Source organism: Bemisia tabaci, chromosome 5, assembly GCF_918797505.1.
Source record: "Bemisia tabaci chromosome 5, PGI_BMITA_v3".
NCBI classification, from domain to species: domain Eukaryota; kingdom Metazoa; phylum Arthropoda; class Insecta; order Hemiptera; family Aleyrodidae; genus Bemisia; species Bemisia tabaci.
The window spans coordinates 39,765,250-39,785,562 of NC_092797.1; the positions used below are offsets into that span (position 1 = coordinate 39,765,250).

A 20,313-nucleotide genomic window follows, 5' to 3' on the forward strand; every position below is an offset into this window, starting at 1 on the left:
ATCTCCATGTCTAATAATGTAGGTAAATGCACGCTGAATCACAATACGGTGTCAGTTTTAGCACGTGCACCAATTGAGGCCTACGTGGGATTTTGAAGGCGCTCTGAGCGCTGGCAGTGATTCAGAAGCGGCCATAGCATACAACAAGGGGAAACAAAAAGAAGCGTATTTTGACCCAACCTGGGGCCTCGAAAACGAGCTTCCAGGTGCTCATTTCGAGAGTTTATTATTCAATACTGTTAACAGCCGACTCGCTAGGCGCTAGCGACCGAATGTATGGCGTTATTTTTTGACCAACGATACGGAGAAAATGGACCTAGTTCACAAAAACTCACGATCGAGTTTATTCATACAGAGCATAATATAGTGTCCGACAAAAATATTTGGCATTCATTCGCTCAAAAATTTCAAACCAAATCGGAGTTTTATCGGTTTGATGGTATCAGTAGAAGGAACGTAGTTTCGAGAAGAACCTGTTAAACATTCTAATCTATATTTTGTTCCAATTTTGTGCAAATGCAATTTAAAAATGTTACTCCCTCTTTCGCCGGAAAAATGCACTTTATCGCTCGAGGCAGATTCTTTACGGCACGAGATAAAATAGGCAACCTATCGAAATCTCACAATCCGAGTCTCTATACGACTCGACAATAATGGCTCTTCCATAAAGTTTCTTTGTGAGGTCTGAGGTCTCTTGTTCCGTGGACGGTCGGACACTATATGGCGACGCTGTATGGCACGCAATTTGGCCTGGAGCTCAACGCAGAGAGGGATGATGACGAGGACTTGATGTGAAAAGGACAAGCCCTCGGCGCGGCGCGGTCGGCATGTAACACATATTAGCGCCTACAAGACTGTATGAATACTTCACGCACTGCGTCAAACACAGTGCGGTCAGCAGCAGTCGGCGGGGAACGCATAGCGCCTACAAGACTGCAGGAATACTTCACGCATTGCGCCAAACACAGAGCGATCAGCGCGGCGCAGCGGCGGAAGCTAAAATTATTATACCACAGTTCTGTCTGTTCTTTCGTAATTTTTTGGTTCATTTCTTATAAATGGAGGACCTTGTCCACACAGAGATAGGTTTACGGAACTTAACTTTCGCGCAAAGTTCCGTGAAATGTTGCTAGTAGTGTTGACAGGGCTTTCGCAAAAAATGTATCCGACACGAGTAGGTAAACGCGTCTTATGCACCCCTCCCTCTCCTGCACGTTCACTTGATGGTTTTCTTTGATGTTTCAAAACGAATGAGAAGGGGGCGGCAAAATGCAGGCGGCCCATGGGCGGCAAGTAGGTAAATCCGGCCCTGCCCATACAACCGGAATTGTCGAATGATTTCGGTAGATACTCCCCCAAGGCTACTTTTTTATGACAACTTTTTTTTAGGATCAGGAGGTATTATTGCGCTAGAAAAGCTTTGTCTGCCTTTTGAAATGAGACATTTCTTCAGCATTTTCGCCCCTTTTAGACCCTAAAGCAGAACACCCCAGCTCCGGTTAGACCGACACCAGGCTCTGAAACCAGGAGCAGAAGTTACATTAGAAAAAGGCTGTTAGCTTCATTTTGGGATGAGACATTTTTTGGGGTATTATCGCCATCTTTGGCGCCAAGCTTTGATGGAACGCCCCAGCGCGTTAGGCCAACATCGCGGGTTTTGAAATCAGACCACTTTTTTTTCAGTTTTCAAAAATTTTTCCATTTCAAAGTGGGGCACCTGAACAATAGCGACCTCCCGGACTTTTTCTTTCTCAACTCTCCTAGAAATGCCAGAGAGAATTGGACGTATTTTTGCCAAACGGAAGTATGTGCATTACGACGTGAGCCCTGTTGTGCATATAGTCTCCTGGGTCTCAGGGCTCATGTCTTAATGCACATAGTTCCGTTTGGCAGAAATATGTCCAATTAGCGCTGAATCTGGCAACGATGATGCTCAGAAGCGCGTTAGAAACGCACATCGCAGAATGGTCAAAGTATAGCTATCGTGCGATCAGTTGAAGTTGACGCGGTTAGACCGGACTGGAAGTGAGACTGGCGCAACATCCTCCTATTCTTCACTCCGGTCGACTAGACTGCTCGCAGAGATGGAAGAAAAAAAGGATGCATTTCAAGTCAACCTTAAAAGGAACTAAATTCAACATGTTTACGAGGAGGACACACAACAAGAAGATAGGTGCAAGCAGCATACTGTGTTTCGTTAAGTTTTCATTTCGGTAAATTTTAGAAAACTTGCCCTCTAAAGTCGCGTTCATTTTGTTCGGCATCGTTTAATCGAAACGAATTGATCGAAATACAGGGTGTCCCAAAAGTCCCTTCCACCCCCTCTAAAATTTTACCTAATTGATATTTTGAAACGAAACTTTGGGGATGTTCATCGATCAATGTTAGCTACTTTTGGGGCCCCCCAAAATTTTCGGGCCCCCCCGTGGGGAGGGGTTGCGGACCCCAACTTTTTTTTTTCAAATAGCAACCCCTATCTTGTGATACTTCATTCGAAAGAGCATAAAAAACTAAGAATTTTGGCACAAACCGCAGATCAATATCTTAATTTTTGACCGAGTTATGATAGGTCAAAGGTCAAATTTGACCTATTTTCAAAAAATCATAACTCCGGTTCAAATTATCGTAATGAAAAAAATAAAACGAGAAAATTTACCAAATTGTAAGCACTTTTAAGTAAAAATCACAGAAATTACTTCAAACTAATTTTAAGGGGGGTTTCGGACCCCCAAATACGTCAATTCAAAGGTCATTCAATTTTACCGCGAAATAAGCCAATTTCCCCCAGATTTGCCTCCACACCACTTCAGTAAGGTCAAAATCAGTTCATTATTACGTTGGCAAGTCCCCAAATTTCGGGAAAAGTTTAAAAAAAACGAAATTTAAGGTGATTAAATTTGACCGTTTAAATTTTTTTTTTTTTAAACTTTTCCCGAAATTTGGGGACTTGCCAACGTAATAATGAACTGATTTTGACCTTACTGAAGTGGTGTGGAGGCAAATCTGGGGGAAATTGGCTTATTTCGCGGTAAAATTGAATGACCTTTGAATTGACGTATTTGGGGGTCCGAAACCCCCCTTAAAATTAGTTTGAAGTAATTTCTGTGATTTTTACTTAAAAGTGCTTACAATTTGGTAAATTTTCTCGTTTTATTTTTTTCATTACGATAATTTGAACCGGAGTTATGATTTTTTGAAAATAGGTCAAATTTGACCTTTGACCTATCATAACTCGGTCAAAAATTAAGATATTGATCTGCGGTTTGTGCCAAAATTCTTAGTTTTTTATGCTCTTTCGAATGAAGTATCACAAGATAGGGGTTGCTATTTGAAAAAAAAAAGTTGGGGTCCGCAACCCCTCCCCACGGGGGGGCCCGAAAATTTTGGGGGGCCCCAAAAGTAGCTAACATTGATCGATGAACATCCCCAAAGTTTCGTTTCAAAATATCAATTAGGTAAAATTTTAGAGGGGGTGGAAGGGACTTTTGGGACACCCTGTATAAAAATACTGTATTTGCCTGCGGAATAAATTTACGAGTGCAAGAACAGAGTTGCCACAGTCAGGGAATACCGAGAAGTGTCAGGGAATTTTCAGTGGTCATAGGGAAACCCTGAAATTGTCAGGGAAAATGACAAAAGGGCCAGGAAAAAATAGTTAAGCCAACTTTATTTGATTATTTGAATATAGGTTGACGTTTCGAACATCAAATTTTGCCTGAGAACTATTCCAAATTATGTCTTTTTAATCATCTGTCTTATCTTCAGTTGTCAGGTAGTCGTCGGCCATAGAGTCCCGGGTATAAAGGGACTCTATTGTCGGGGAATTTCACGAAAATGTGACAGGGACATTTTTTTCTGCAGGCATTCTATGGCAACCCTATAAGAAAAATTTAAAGAAGTCGTTCTGGACATATGGGTATCCATCAGAGGTCTATTTGGCTCAGTTTACTTTTTTCATTTATCATTCAGGGATTTTAGGTGACCGACAGTTAGTTCTTTGCAGTCAGTCCGTAAGGGGATGAAATAAGTGGATCAATAAGTCAGCTTTGACGAGTTTGCAAACTTCTCGGGTGGAAGCGCTAATCAAGATGGAAGCAAGTTATGATTAGTCTATAAAATAAACTGCTCGGGTGGTAGCGCTAATCAGGATGAGCGCCTCGAGTGTTCCACCGCACACCGTGCCAAGGAAGAACGCCCTATGAACATTCAGCCATTGCCACATTCCTTCCGATGAAATATTCATTTTTATGGAGAGCTTTTAATACTCTGCCTCGAAATCAGTATCCTCGATTACAGTATTCGCGAGTTGGGAATCGAGAGGTCTCCTCACTAAAAAAAAATCTCGGTGTATTTACTAAGAAAAGGGTAAAATTACCAAGAATTCAGGGTTCTATTTGATCCCAGTTTTTTCTTGGTAAAATTACCATTTATGGAATTGGTAAGAGAAATCTCGGTAAAATTAGTGAACTTTTTCGGTAATTTTACTGGACCTTGGTAAAAACGCCAATATTTTTTATCGACTGTGGTAGAATTACCGAGATAAAATGGCAAAGTTACCGGGAATTGATTACCAATAAAAGTGGTATTCTTACCTGAAAAAAACAGTAGAAATACCGATTTTTAGGTAAGCTTACCAGTCTGTCTTGGTAAAATTACCAATGATTGGTAAAAAAAGTGAGATGGTAAAGGTACCAACGGACCGTGGTAAAAACGCCGAGAATTTTTTTTCAGTGCTCCAGTGGCGTGGCGTGAATGATCGACTATCGACATTTCCCCATTTGAAGCTATGGTAAAGAATCGATTATTAAGGTGTTCGTTGCGAACACCCAGCATATCGATCCTTTTCCATAGGTTTAAATGGCAGATCAATCGATGAATCGCACAGCACGCCAGGCCACTGGTCTCCTCACAACTAGCGAGCTCCGGCCTCGCGAGTTTCGCGCACACACGAATTTTCACCTCTTCGATGGTTTGTAACCTCGATCACAGTTTTTTTTCTTTCTCTTTTTCGTTCTGCTCCGTCATCAGGGAGACACGTTTTCAATGCTAAGCTTCAAAATTGTAGATAAAACAATTAATATTGCATGCGACCAACACCTGCAACGAATTTCATCATATCGCCTGAATGCAACTATTCGAACCACACGAATGTCCGTGTTGCCTACGCCTAGACGTGAAGGCGCTTGACCCTCGAGGCACTCACTCCTGCGGCGCACAGTGGAACGAGTCTTTTGAAGAAGTCGGATATGAAATTTTTGACAAGAATTGTAAAATTTTACGTTTAGCTCGTCACAATTTTAATTTTAAGGGGTGCTTCCTAGAGAAAATTTTACAGGAAAACCAATTGAAGTAATTTTAAGACATTTAAATTTCGAATCAATAAAGATATACGCTTTTAAAGTTTGTAAATCAAGTCCGACCTCTCCCATCGACTCGACCCATCGTGCGGCGGCACAAGACTAAAAAACCAACACTCAGATTTCGCCTGTCCAAATTTTCTGGTAAAACTATTCCTTCATTTAAAGTAAATTTATTAAGGATGTTCGTAAAAAGGTGCCGGGCGCAGGAGGTCTGTATAGCGCATTCGCCGAAGCGCACGGTTTTTTGCGATTTGTGTTGCGATTTCATTCTGAACAATTTCGCAAATATTATCCAGCACTGGCACAAAATCCACTTTTTTCGTAAGAGTAGGGTCTAGTCGTTCGCGAAGTTTTCGTGGAATGGAACTCTCGCGAATAGCGAGGGACTACTGTATCTTTGAAATAAACTGCGGAGGATACTCTCTGAAAAATTAAAATAATAGAACCGGGGATAGAAAAGATTGGACTGAAGTCGCATCAATCTGTAAGCATCAATCATCAGTTGGTCCATTTGTTAGCCAGGGTGTCTACAAGTCCGGAAGTAGTCCTTATTTTTTAATGGCGGTCCGGAAGCACTGAAATAATGCGGAAATTCCGCAAAAAGGTACGGAATTTTTATTAATTTTTCGTCATTTTTGTCGCATTTTCAAATGTTTGAAACTTTTCGAATTTCGTCAAATGGGGGCACTGAAAAAGTACGGAATTTTTCTGTTGAAGAGGTACTGAACTTCCTGGGAATGCACCGAAAAAGTACTGTAAAAGTACTTATTTTTGGCCACCCTATTTTAGTGGACACCCTGAAATTTCTTTTGATCGGTGCCGTTTCCTGATGTAACACTGGTCCAATCTTTTCTTTCCCCAGTTATAAAACTCCCGATTTTCCCTGACAATTCACTGAAACAAAATCCTCGGCGTTTTTACCAAGGTTCGTTGGTACCTTTACCATCTCACTTTTTTTACCAATTATTGGTAATTTTACCAAGACAGACTGGTAAGCTTACCTAAAAACCGGTATTTCTACTGTTTTTTTCAGGTAAGAATGCCACTTTTATTGGTAATCAATTCCCGATAACTTTACCATTTTATGTCGGTAATGCTACCACAGTCGATGAAAAATATTGGCGTTTTTACCAAGGTTCAGTAAAATTACCGAGAAAGTTCAATAATTTTACCGAGATTTCTCGGTAAAATTACCAATTCCATAAATGGTAAATTTACCAAGAAATAACTGGGATCAAATAGAACCCTGAATTCTTGGTAATTTTACCCTTTTCTCAGTAAATACGCCGAGATTTTTTTTTTCAGTGTTTGTGTTCTATCAGAGGAAATTTGGCAATTTTTGAACGTCGTTGAGACGCCAGAGCGGCATCTCCAGGAAAGTGCAAAATACGGAGTCTTGTTTATAGACACTTGTCGATCATGCTTACTTTCTCTCGGCGACGCTAGACACCGTTCCCATTACCCTGTTCCCCACTCTCCTCCTGAACTACCGCCGCCAGGGATTAACAAAACCACCATGCAGTGGCGTGGCGTGCTTTGCGATATATCGATTGTTCTGCCATTTAAACCTATGGAAAAGTATCGATAAACAGGGTGTTCGCAGCGAACGCCTTAATAATCGATTCTTTACCATAGGTTAAATGGCAGAACAATCGATACATCGCAAAGCACGCCACGCCACTCACCATGCTTCACTCGAGTCAGCCATCATTAATCAAATATACGCTCACAATATATTCTATACTTGCAGTTGTCAAAACACATGACATCTTTCGATCGATTGTCCTCTCGTTTCGAATCGAATAGGTACTTTCTTTCGTCTTTTCATTCCACGCCCTCGAGTAGCATTTTGCAATGAAAATATCGCGAAATGAAGTTGAAATGGTTTGCAACAATATTACAATATTTCTTTATCAGAAAATTTCAATATTCTTAGATCATATGTTGATACATGTTGGTCGACTTACGTCGGTACTTGGTTACAGGCACAGGTGGAACTTGGCTCATTTTATGACCCCTAACTGGACTAAATTTTTCAATTTGGAACTATGATGCTAGCCCGGTTTAAAAACAACGTATGTGCCATTAGTTCCCTGGTAAAAATTGGCGATAGGAGCTGCGTTTCAAAATACCATAGGAATTCTTATAGCCGGCTAAAGAATGCAATAGAAAATCATATAGCTGGCTGTAGAAAGCGGAGCAAATCATATAGCCGAGCTATACGAAGCGATAAAAAAGTATGCAGCCGGGCTATAGTTCCTATCGCCGGGCTTTACACTTTATCGCCATCGGCTCTAAAAGGCTATAAGAAATTGTGTAGAAATTCGTGTGCTTTGGAAATCATTAAGTTTGATACGGAACCACCATAATATTCACAAAACACACATTATATTTTCCTTTAATACATATTTTTTTTCATCAATTAAAATGAGAATAATCCATACAGGATGTGCAAACATTTCAAAATCATGAGTTGAAAAACGCTGACTCCGCAAGATTATATTGGAGCCTAACACAGAGCGGAGCGGCGTGCTGCCAGCGATAAGCGCGCACCAGCGCCTACAAACCTAACAGGGATACTTCACGCATGGCGCAATGCGTGAAGTATCCCTGTTAGGTTTGTAGGCGCTAAGGCGCTTTTCGCGCTGGCTGCCCGCCCGCCGCGCCGCAGCGTGCCACGGCACTTGAAGCAACTATTTCACACCAGAGGTATTGCACAGTATCATACAAAATTGAAGGCGCTTCTACATATTAGGAATGGCAGGCATCCTTCAAAAGTACGGAGCTTTCCGCGCAAAATAAATCAAGATACTACGGCCCAAAAATAGAGCGGTAATCCAAAAACAGTCCTAGCATCCGTAATAAGTAACATTTAGCATACACTTTATCGCCTGGCTGTTGCTCAATCGCCATCGGCTATAAAAGGCTATAAGAAATTGTGCAGCCGGCTATAGAAGCTATTGAAAATCTTACAGCCGGCTTTAGGTCTATGGTATTTTGGAACACAGATTCTACTGCCAATTTTTACCAGGGTTTCCCTATGCACATACGTGTTTTTCTAGAAAAGCCAGAATCTATAGTTCCAAATTGCAAAATGCAGTCCAACTATTACTCTGCCGTGCTAAGGAAGAACACTGTATGGACCTTCAGGCGTTGCCAAATTTCCCTCTATAAAACACGAATTTCTTGGTCAACTTATGAATATTTTTCTTCCAATTTGTCAGATAATTTTTCTCGCAATTCCATCGAAAAGTCCTAAAAATTTCAAGGGAAAATATTCATGAGTTTCCTCTGAAATGAACACTTTATCGAAAGAAATTTGGCACCCCTCAAATGTTCATACGGCGTTCTTCCTTAGCACGGCAGCACTGCGGCTAGATCGTTGAATCTATATCGAATCACCTTGATCGATAGAAAGCATTGCTAAGATAGGGATTCATCGATCAGGATCATTCAATAATAACGATTCAATAATCAACCCGCTGTCCCCTCCTGCCATGCTATTGCTAAGGAAGGACGCTGCGTGAGCCCTCGGTTGTTGTCAAATTTCCTCCGATAAATACACATTTTTCTGGGAATTTTAAGAATATACTGATCCTAATTTTTAGTGGATTATCCTCGAAGTTCAATTCTAGGAAAATTGATCGTTTTGTAAAGAAATTTTGATCGTCTTCAGAACATTCTTCGAGCTTTTATGAAGTTTTGCACCCCTTCAAGCAAATTCACCCTTTTCTTGGACCTCCTCCCCCTCCCCCGATTTGCCTGAAATGGCGGCCCTATTCCTTTAATTGGATGTATTTCTGCCAAGCGGATTTATGCGCATTAAGACATGAGCCCTGAGACCCATCATAATACATGCATGACAGAGCCAGGGCTCACATCATACTGCACACAGTTCCGTTTGGCAGAAATACGTCCAATTTTAAAACGGAGCAGTCCCAAGAGCCGATTTTCCGTGAGGTAACTTAGCACTTGAACACTGGAAAAAAAACCACATTGGATCTAGAGTCCAGATTCTTAAAAACATCGACAAGCAAAAATACTCTTGATTCGATCAGATTTAAGCTTAAATCAAGAACCAAGCCTCTTAATTTGAGCGGATTTCCTCTTGATTTAACCTTAAATCTGATTGAATCAAGAGTCCTTTTTCTTGTCAGTGTTTTCAAGAGTCTGGACTTTAGATCCAATGTGTTTTGTTTTTTTTTCCCCAGTGAAGGAAGAGTTTGTTTGGCTCTGAGATGATCTTCTGCTCTATTTTGATGCGGCCGGAATCCGCACGAATGGAAACGGGGCTTGAATGAAGAGGGGAACAATGGGAGGATCCGTTACACGTGAGTCATATTGAATGAAGAATGAATCGTGCTTACTTTGATGGGCATTCAGGTGAGCGTGAATGACAGGTTCGCTCGACTCCGGAAATCGATGGGAGCAACAGCCGTCCTTGTAACCGTCGGGGGGGCTCAGAGTGACGTCTTGCTCGACGTCGACGAATTCCAGCGGGGGCTCGAAAGTGCTCCCGCACCCGCCGGGGCCGGGCCCCGGAATCGGGAACTCGTAGCCGGGCCCCACGCGGGAGTTGGGCCGGAACCGGTTCGAGCCGTGGTTGTGGTCCCCGCATCCGTCGTCGTGGCCGTGGGGACACGGGCAGTTGGAGAGGATGAAGTCATCGTCGTCACTTTCCTCGTCCTCGTAGTAGCGACCGTCGCAGAACTCGTCGCCGCACTCGCACACCTCGCCGAACCGGTCCTCGAACTCGGGGTCCTCGCGCACCAGGATGACGTAATCCGCGTCGAAGAACTTGTTGAGGCTCTCGTCGAATTTCACCCGGTGACCGGATTTCTTGGCGCCCCGCTTCAGCGCCGACTTGAGCACCTTTTCCGCGCCCGCGGCGCTACCGTCTTCGCGCCCCGCGTCCGAGGGGCTCTTCTGCCTCATCGCGTTCATGTAGACCCGCGAATTCCACCTCCCTTCAGTCTGGTTCCACCACTCGAAATCCTCGCCTCTCGGAGGCGACAAACCTCCCGGATCCCTCGACGCTTGAGGGGAATTCGGCTCGAAATTAAAATTCAATCTACCTGTCGTTTGATGGGCCTGAGGACTAGCTTCCAGTTGGGGTGCTACGCAGTGGGGTTCTGCCTCGATTTGTCCCCGTAATGCCTCATCCGTTCGAGAAAGCTGCTCGTAGCAAGGGATTAAATCCTTAATGAAATCAAGGCTCTGCGCCTCGCTGTGATTGATTTCGCAACCCCTCTCGACGAGTTGATCGCAATTCGAGTCGATCAGAGTGGGAAAAGGGTCCGACTCTCGCACCCTCGCATCGTCGTATTCAGGTTCGGGGTTCACTCTCTCGTTTTTTTCCTCTTGCACTACGGACTGAGACTTTTCCTTTCGTGGAAAATTTTGGTTCCTCAAGATGTCGTCCTCGAGGCTCGGACACCCTTCGCTTTCTCGCTGAGACGTTTTATTTTCTGGGGTCGCTGGCGAGTCATTCTTTTCTAACGGACTGGCTCTGTCTTGATAACAGTCCTGATAGACAGGAATATTATTGAAATTGTAATCGTTCGTCACCTCTTTAGTTAACTTCCAGGGGAGCGCATCGTTCCTCTCGCGGGCGAACTCTCCGAAGCGCGAAAGCAAATTCAATCCAATAACGTTTAGGTAGAAAAGCAGCCGGAAAAACAGCTGATCACAAAATGGGGTTTTATCATCGTTGATGCAGTTTACCAGGAACGACTTGAAACCGTCGCTCAGTATGGGGTTCTCTAGAAAATTGAACGAACTTGGCTCTATATCACATGCGTAAATAGATTGAGGTAGTTTACCGCCGCGAATATCACTGCGTGCGAATGGGCTCTCGCCTAATTCGCTGGGGTTGAGATCGGTGTTTGAACTGGGTTCGTTGGTCAATCGAGGCTCCAGGAGCAGAGCGGGCCTCCCTCGCGTCGGGACACCCTCTGCCACAGCTGCGGGCGACAGCCGCCCGAAAATCTCCTCGCACACTCTAACGGTAGCATCTAGACATCGAGAGTCGAACACACAGTCACTAGCGTACGGGTCGACGAAGAGGTCGGCCAAGACGATCCTGGCGACTCGGATCCTTGCTCGGGTCCTCAGAAGAGCAGCACCTGGCTCGGGCCCGCACTCGATGGAATACTCGCCGTCGACGGGGGAGCGACGCGACGCGAACTGTGGGGGCGCATTTCGGGGCCCGAGGATTCGGAGGAGCGCACGGAGGGCCTGTCGGTTTGTTTTGGGGATGCTCAAGGATGCGGAGGAGTCGGGGTCGTCCTTGTCCGCGGCACTGAGCCAGGGCGGGCTGGAGCGCTGCGTTTCGAGCGGCAACGCACGCAGGGCGACTCGCGCATCGCTCAATAACCGGGCCGGCGCGAGCGCGGGCGCGAACGCGACGCCGCCGCAGCCGAGCGCGGGGCACGGACACCCACAAAGGCCGCAACCTTGCGAATGCAGCCACTCACGCTCCCGCTCCGGGCTCGCAACTTTTCTCGCCTTTTCCCCCGCCGCCCCCGCTACGTCCGCTCCCGTCGCAACATGCGTCTCATTCATTCCAGCTGATCGCCAATTAACTCGATGTATACCTGTCCACTCGACTTTTCTCCGCCGCAGTGCTCTGCTTATCAATTCCACTCCGACTCCGGGTGTCCACTGAAATTTAATTTTTCATCTTCCGTATTTTTCCTCATGGTTCGGACGATTTTTCTTCTATAAATCCGAATCCGACGTTTCGTGACGAAAGAACGTAACTGTTTTTCAACGTTGCCAAATTTCGAATCCAAGGATATTCCTGTTATTCTAGACGAGATTTCCTGATTTTTCTTTTCTAGGAAACTTTTATAATAGTATGTATATATAAGTAGTCGGAATGGAGTCGCCACCGAATCCGACGTTTCCTGACGAAAGAACGTGACGGTTTTTCAACGTTGCAAAATTTTCGATCCAGGGGGTCAACTGAAATTGAATTTTGAATGATTTTGTTATTTTAGACGAGATTTCTTAATTTTTCTTTTCTAGGAAACTTTTATAATCATATGTATGTATTATCAGTTGGAGTGGAGTCGCCAACGAATCTGACGTTTCCTGACGAAAGAACGTGATGGTTTTTCAACGTTGCAAAATTTCCGCTACTAAAATTGAATTTTGAATTCTTTGCTGTTATTTTAGACGAGATTTCCTGATTTTTCTGTCAAAGGAAACTTTTATAATCGTATGTATATGTAAGTAGTCGGAATGGAGTCGCCACCGAAACCGACGTTTCCTGACGAAAGAACGTGACTGTTTTCCAACGTTGCAAAATTTCCGATCCAGGGGTCAACTAAAATTGAATTTAAAGTCGCTTGATATATTCCTGTTATTTCAGACGAGATTTCCTGATTTTTCGCGCTCGTAAATTGACACTCGTTTGATTTCAAAGAATCAAAATATTTTATGAAACGAATCAAACGCTTGAAGCGCTCAGAATTTTCTGACCCGTGTTAAATTTAACCGATATTTTCCTGATTTTTCCCGAAAACATCGAATTTCCTGATTTTTACGGACGGTAGGCACCCTGCTTTAGCTCAGTTCATTTCCGGGTCGTGTTGAGTTAGGTCAGCCTCGAACTCCGGTCAAGTCTAGAGTTACGGTGATTGTCTTGGACGTCGAACCTATGTGCAGGTTCAATTTCTTGTGGGAGGCTCCAAATTTATCTCGGAGTCAATTTTTTCTCTTCGAATCCTGTGCTGCAAATTAATCCGTCGATCCTCGAGCTAGGTTTTGTAGCCTCAAAAATCGCATGATGACATCATCGATGTATTTAAAAGTACTATTTATAGTACAAAATCAGCCTGGGCGCCTGAAAATAAAATACAGTCAGTGGGCAGCCGGCTAAATTACTCTTTGGTTTTTTTCTGTCATTTCAAGTCAGACTTTTTTGAGAGTCTCTTTTTTCCTGAGCAGCTGAAGTCTATATCCTCCCGTTCGAGACCTCTGGAAAAACGCGCCTCGTGTAACTATTCTAGTTTGGGCAACTTGAAATATAAGTCGCGTGCGTGGTAATTATCGCACGGATGATCTTTCATTTCCTCTCATAGCGCGCTATTTCATAATTCTCTCCTTGCTTTGTTTTTTCGCGAACTCCATTTCCCATCATGGCGCGGATAGGCCCGCTCGGAAGATGTCAACGGCTAACTTCGTGGTACTCGTACACCGAGACTCGATTCCGTTGACCCTCTTTGATATTCAAAGCTTCGCCTCAGCATTCATCGGGCCGATCGCTCACTCGCTGCCAAGTACAACGTGTAAAATTCGTTACGTGACATAAATTGAAAGCCGCATCGCCGATTCGTGAGCGCATATCCCTTCAGTACTCCAATCGGAACCAAAAAGCCTCGTCAACCGCAGCATCGAAATATACGCGTTTGTCTGGATATATATCTCGTTTTATTCCGACTAAAATTATGTACGTTACGTTGAAATATTCACGCTTCTGAAAATATACTCCGAATTATTTTAACTATACGTAAACCGCAACGTAACGCTTTTTCAGTATAACTTCGCACGTAGTGTCAGAATAACTGCACGTGTCTGAAAGTACATTCCGTATCGTTTTAACCAAGCTGTAACGTATCGCTTTTTCTGCTCTTCCGAGTTCGCAGTGATAAGGGTAATGCGAAACTTTGCATGTAGCGTCAATGTATTTGCGCGTGTCTGAAATATATACATATATAGTATATATTTCGTCCTGTTTTAACTAAGCAAACGGTAACGTGTCACTCTTTTTGCGGGTCCTCGCTTACGGTGCCAAGGAATGATTCGAAGTTCCGTCGATAGATTTTCTCGATGATTTACTCGATGCGGAAGAATGCTTCGAAACCTTGAATCCTGTTCGGAATCGGATTTGCCGCTCGGTTCGCTTCGATGTATCGAACTCGACGAGTAGCTTCCTCCGTTGCGAAAACGGCGCTCAAACAGTCGAGCGACAACTGAGGTAATCCTGGATTGTCGTCATCGGCCAGTCCCGATACGATCCGAAACCTCGGTGAATAATTAAGCTTTAAGCCATCGCGGGAAGCGGGGGGTGGGGGGTGTTGGCGCGGGAGTCGTTAGCGAGCCGGGGGGCGCGGAAGGGATAAATCAGTTGCAGGGTGTAGAGGCCGAAGGGTAGAGTGGGCGTATCGGAGTGGGGGAGGCGCGCTGGTGACTCAAGACTGAAAGCCTCAAGTGGTCTCTCGGCCGACTTCCGTCTCGATGGCCATTCAACAGCTAGGGCGCCCATTCAATCACTCGTACGAGCCGCATCCCTCCTGAAACAAAATCAACAAATCCGAGTCAATTAACGGTGTCATTATTACAATGAATGTACCCCCACACCCCCCGCCCCCTCGCTCGCCTCCCCTATTGTTGCCCCTCGTGTGTTTATCCGCGACAGGTAGCTCAAGCGATGCTCCCTCCTCGAGAGCCCCTCTATTAAAAAGGGGAAGATTGTATAACAGGTGTTTATTTTTTAGAGGGCGCATAATGGGTTGAGGTTGAGGTTTTGACAAGTTCACCCTCTGCGCCACGCGGGCCGCCGCACCCCGTCTTCGCTCCATAAGCCCCCCCCCCCCCCGCCCTTCCCCGTTCCGTTTTGATTCTATCGCTTAGGAAATGGTATTCTTTACTAGCGGAGATATTTCCCGTGATGTCGGTAGAATATGGGAGCGGTTGTCGGTATTCCGTCACCTTCCGGCCGAAGTATCACAAGCGCCATGCGTCGTTTAAAAATTTCCGCCGCCATTTTATTTTTTTACAGGGAAACTGTTCGACGATGCTGTCCGAAAATGTCGCAGAATTTTCTTTGTGGTTCCGCTAAAATTCAGAGAAATTTTCGAACGGATTCAACCCACAATTTCTCTGTATAAAAATAAAATGGCGGTGGAAATTTTAAACGTCGCATGGCGCTTGTGATACTTCGGCCGGGAGGTGACGATTTATTGAATGTGTCCATGAGAGACGTCGTTCCTATAAGCGGTCCGCACGAAGAAAGCGTAAGCACCTTCAATTTTTGGCCATGCAACGTGGACATCCATCATGCACGAATAGTTGTATCAAGGCGTTTGAACCAACAGCGGCGCAACAGCGTATCTTCGCGTCTTCAGGCCGCTGCGCTACAATCCACCTGGAATCTGGTTTGAGATCTTTCAATTATGAGCGAGGAGTCATGATCTTTTATCGTCCCTTCGCCTTGGTCTTTTCTTCCAAAAACTTGTCGCTTGAAAATGAACCCTTCACGAATGTAAACGGCGCTTTCACGCAGACCGCATTACCGCGTCGCTTCGTTGCGTTGCTTCCTTTAAGCGGTCGGCATGAAGAAATCGTAAACGCCTTCAATTTTTGGCTACGCAACATGGACATCCGTCGAGTACGAATAGTTGTATCAAAGCGTTTGGTCCAACGAACGGTGCGACAACGGCTCATCTTAGCGTCCTCAGACATGTTACCATGTACCTACCTAGAATTTGATTAACTGTTTAGTTCGAATTTTTTTTTATTTATTTGATGTGTCACAATGATTTTCCTAATTTCTATATATTTTCATGTGCTAAAACACTTTTGATCGTTCGGTTTTTGGCAGTTTCTCGCATGACTATCGGTTTTCTTCAACACAAAGAAATTGCAAATGATAAATCCGCCCGTCAACGTGCTCCTGATATTTCCCGTGACACTCCATCCTAACGGAGAAATGAACTGTAAAATTTTGACATCACAGTTCTTGTTTTAAACACCCCAACCCGCTCTATATCGACGGTGAAACTACCAAACCACGTATCTCGGTTTGCGACGTCGCAGACTTCCTGTCATACTTTATTTTTTAAATGAAAAACTACTTAACATCCAGTCTTGAAAATTTCTGTGATTTTTCCTCTTTGCGCGGAGAAAATTCCGTGAAAATTTCAAGGAATGATATTGATTTGGTCTACTTCAAAAAAATAAAATGTGAGCGTAGATTTTTAAACACCGCAAACGAGATACGTGGTTTGGTAGTTTCACCGTCGATATGTGTCATTTTCTCTTTATCATTCTCTCATCACTATTTCCTTTCACCGCTACTATCTTTGCGACGAAAAAGAACAGGTGCTAAATTCACAACACGTATGTAAAAAAAAACCTAATGATTACTTATACGTTGATTATCGCATCCGGTCTCAGGCTTAGTGCCCGTGGCTTCGCTTTTTTCTGCTAAGTCTCAGTTTTTTTTTTACATTTTCGCAAGATTTTGCGTAATTTTGTGCGGATTCCTCATGCCCTTCGGCCACTATAAGTTTCAATCTTTACTAACAGGCTCCATTAATGAGATCAAAACGCCGCGTAACATGCATAGACCAGTTATGCACTATGCTCTTCAAGAATGAAAATATACATCATCGTGTAGTGTTGTGTATTGCAACCTGAAGCGACTCTAAATCATAAAGTAGATTTAATACCTCACGTAGTCTCCTGTTCCGCTTATTTTGTGTTCCTTGTCAGATTGGGTTTTCCAATCTGATTAGCCATATATAATGGTTTCAATAGGTTGTTTACGCCTAGTTCCTGTAGGAACTCCGTTGTTTTGATTTCTTTGATATATGAAGGGCTTAGAGGACAATGTGAGTAAGTGCAGTTTTTACTATCTCGAGAAATACGTGTTCGAAGTTAGGAAATTACATGGATTCTTATGGCGGAAAGAAAGTTCAAAGTGACTTTTTGAAGCTTAAAAATTTGAATTCGGGGGCGAATTTTTCACAGAATATGCATTAAGACTATAGTTTTATTTGAAATCATCAATTTCTCAATTTTTTCAAAAACCGCACTTATGCGTCTTATCCTCCAACCTCCTCGTTTCATTTTTAAAAACTGTTTTTATTTGTATTTTTTATCCAAATTTTTCGTGCCAAACTGTCGTAAAACATATTTTGGCTGATTCCTGAACGTGAGACTGTTTCCTGCTCTTGTTCACCTCTAAGCACCAGCAAGTTTTAATTTTGTTTTTATTTATTTACTTTTCGTATGCGGATTCCTCTTTTACTGAATTTTCACGTTTTTTTTTTTTTTTTTTTTTTTTTTTTTTTTTTTTTTTTTTGGGTGCGTGAGTTCCCTCTAATGTGTTTGATAGCACCGCGCTATAGTTCTAAATTCATGCTACAACTCATATCCTGCCATTATAGAGCAGTATCTACTATGACAGGGGCTTGTCCGGCGTTTTAGCGTAACACACCGTCGCGTTGTTTCACGGTGCTGTGCCCACCCCTCTTGATTAAGTCCCCCATCGAATCCTCCAGCGCCGGATTTCATCATTAATCTCATGGGTAGGTAATTTTCACGGTCGGTGCTCCGTCATCGAAAAAGAACATGATTATCGTGCGGGGGTACCTGTACAAAAAAAATATCAAGGGATTTTCCGCAGTGAAGCGCCGCGTGATTTTTGGAAATTAGCGCTTCATCAACCAATTTCCGATTATACTGCACCTTAAAACTTCCGGTAAAAAAGGAAGTTAAGAAATAAAAATCTTATATCAAATATGAAGGAGATGAAAGTTGCCGTTAGGGCAAATCTCATTATTTCTAGCTGAATCAAGCATTAAAACGTCTTTGATTAAAACGCGATTCTATAACCAGCGCAACTGACCAATCTGAGTATAGCTCAATTGAACTTCCTTTAGGAGGAGGTATCCGACACCCAAAAAAGCACCCCCTCCCCAAAGAGTGGATATGTGCGTCAAGAAATCGGAGGTAAGTATACCTAAATTCATCAGGGCGGTTTACTCTACACATGCGTGGAGATTTTTGATCACTGTGTAGAGCAAAATGACAGAGAATCGAGTGAATGCGGGCGATAGACCACACACAGTATTGATATGTTAAGTCCCACACTTGAGGAGAAGGGAATTAACGATGGTTGTATTGATGGTAGTAACGAGAGTAATAAAGCTCATTGAAATGAGTTTGGGTTTCGGGATTGGAGATGTTGCATGTGTGAGGAATTTGCGATTTGACTATTGATTCTTACGTAAAAGTTTGCGAGAAACACAATGGTGCCACTGGTTTTCTCTGAAATCAACTTTCAAGCTCAAAAAAAGCTCTCAACTTGAGGCCAAAGTGGAGGGGATATCCCACGCTATCCTGAGAGTCCACATCTACATCAAGACAAACTCTCCATGCAAAGATAGGGAGCAAATAAATTCCCTGGTAAAAATTGGCGATAGGAGCTGCGTTTCAAAATACCATAGGAAGTTCTTATAGCCGACTGAAGAAGGCGATAGAAAATCATATAGCTGGCTGTAGAAAGTGGAAAAAATCACACGGCGGGGCTACACGAAGCGATAAAAAATTAAACAGCCGGGCTATAGTTCCTGTCGCCGGGCTTTACACTTTATCGCTTGGCTGTTGCTTTTTCGCCATCGGCTATAAAAGGCTATAAGAAATTGTGTAGAAATTCGTGTGCTTTGTAAATCCTTAAGTTTGTACGGAATCACCATAATATTTACAAAACGCACATTATATTTTCCTTTACTACATGTTTGTTTTCATCAATTAAAATGAGAATAATCCATACAGAGTGTGCAAACATTTCAAAGTCATGAGTTGAAAAACGCTGACACCACAAGATTAAATATTAGAGCCTAACACAAAGCGGAGCGGCGCGGCGGCGCACTGGCGCCTACAAACCTAACAGGGATACTTCACGCATGGCGCAATGCGTGAAGTATCCCTGTTAGGTTTGTAGGCGCTGAGGCGCTTTTCGCGTTGGCTGCCCGCCCGCCGCGCCGGAGCGTGCCGCGGCGCTTGAAGCAACTATTTCACACCAGAGGTATTGCACAGTATCATACGAAATTGAAGGCGCTCCAACATATTAGGAATGGCAGGCATCCTTCAAAAGGACGGAGCTTTCCTCGCAAAATAAATCAAGATACTACGGCCCAAAAAGAGAGCGGTAGTCCAAAAACTCACTAAGTCCTAGCATCCGTAATTAGTAACGGATAGCATACACTTTATCGTCAGGCTGTTGCTTAATCGCCATCGGCTATAAAGGCTATGAGAAATTGTGTTGCCGGCTATAGAAGCTAATGGAAATCTTACAGTCGGCTGTAGGTCTATGGTATTTTGGAACACAGATTCTACTGCCAATTTTTACCAGGGTACAGGGAGGGTGAAACCTAAAGCACTTCAAAATAGGTATGTTCCATCCAAATTTCACTCAAAATACGTTGAACTTTTTTTTGAAAAAAAAAAACAAACAAACAAAAATAAAATAAACGGCATTTCATTTGAACTTAGTTGTCTGTACCTGCGTTTCAAGTACGAATCAAGGCTGTAATCACGCGGTGAGAGTTGAAAATGAAGCATCCATGAGTTAATTGTATAAAAGTATGCGAGTGCCTAGGCCAGGCCTACCTCAAGCACACACCATTTCCTTCGTGTATAAAAAATGACTAATACAAGCGGTAGTCCCGTGGGGCCCTAATAAATTTAGGGGGCCTAAACTGTTGACTGCCCCCGAGATTGAAATCCCACCCTCCCTCGCGGAGGCGCGCTCCACCCACCAACGCCCGAGTAGCGTCTAATCGTGTCGCGCCGAGTATTAAGCGTCCGTCCGGCCGGACAGTGGAAGGGGTGGGAATCGGAGCAGGAATAAGAGCACATAATTATCACGCACCGAGGAGACCGGACCGGGGCCAGGAAATAAATTGTAAAACATTGCGAAGAGCCTGAAAATATTTATGTGAGGAAATTAGTGCTGGAACTTGGGTGAGAGTGAGACCAAGGAGCTGAGGGAACAAAGGCTTCGTGTCAGGAGTGAGTGTTAAATCCGCGGCTGTCAGATAGTGACCATTATTCCCTCGCCACAAACTTACCTACAACCCTTCTCCGGACAAAATCAGGGGACCACTGATATTTCTCGGATGCAGGGTGGCAAAATTTCATGAGGAATGAAAGCTTG

General features: G+C 43.7%; 1 protein-coding gene across 1 annotated transcript in view; it reads right to left on the reverse strand.

The window, feature by feature from the left end:
• The window catches only part of LOC109040821 (uncharacterized), a 33,912-nt gene that overhangs the window by 3,835 nt on the left and 9,764 nt on the right, over window positions 1–20,313 (reverse strand). Inside the window, exon 2 of the mRNA XM_072300698.1 lies at window positions 9,728–14,659. Within this exon, the coding sequence (XP_072156799.1) occupies window positions 9,728–11,924 (2,197 nt within the window). The 5' untranslated portion in view covers window positions 11,925–14,659. The remainder of the gene's footprint in view (window positions 1–9,727; window positions 14,660–20,313) is intronic.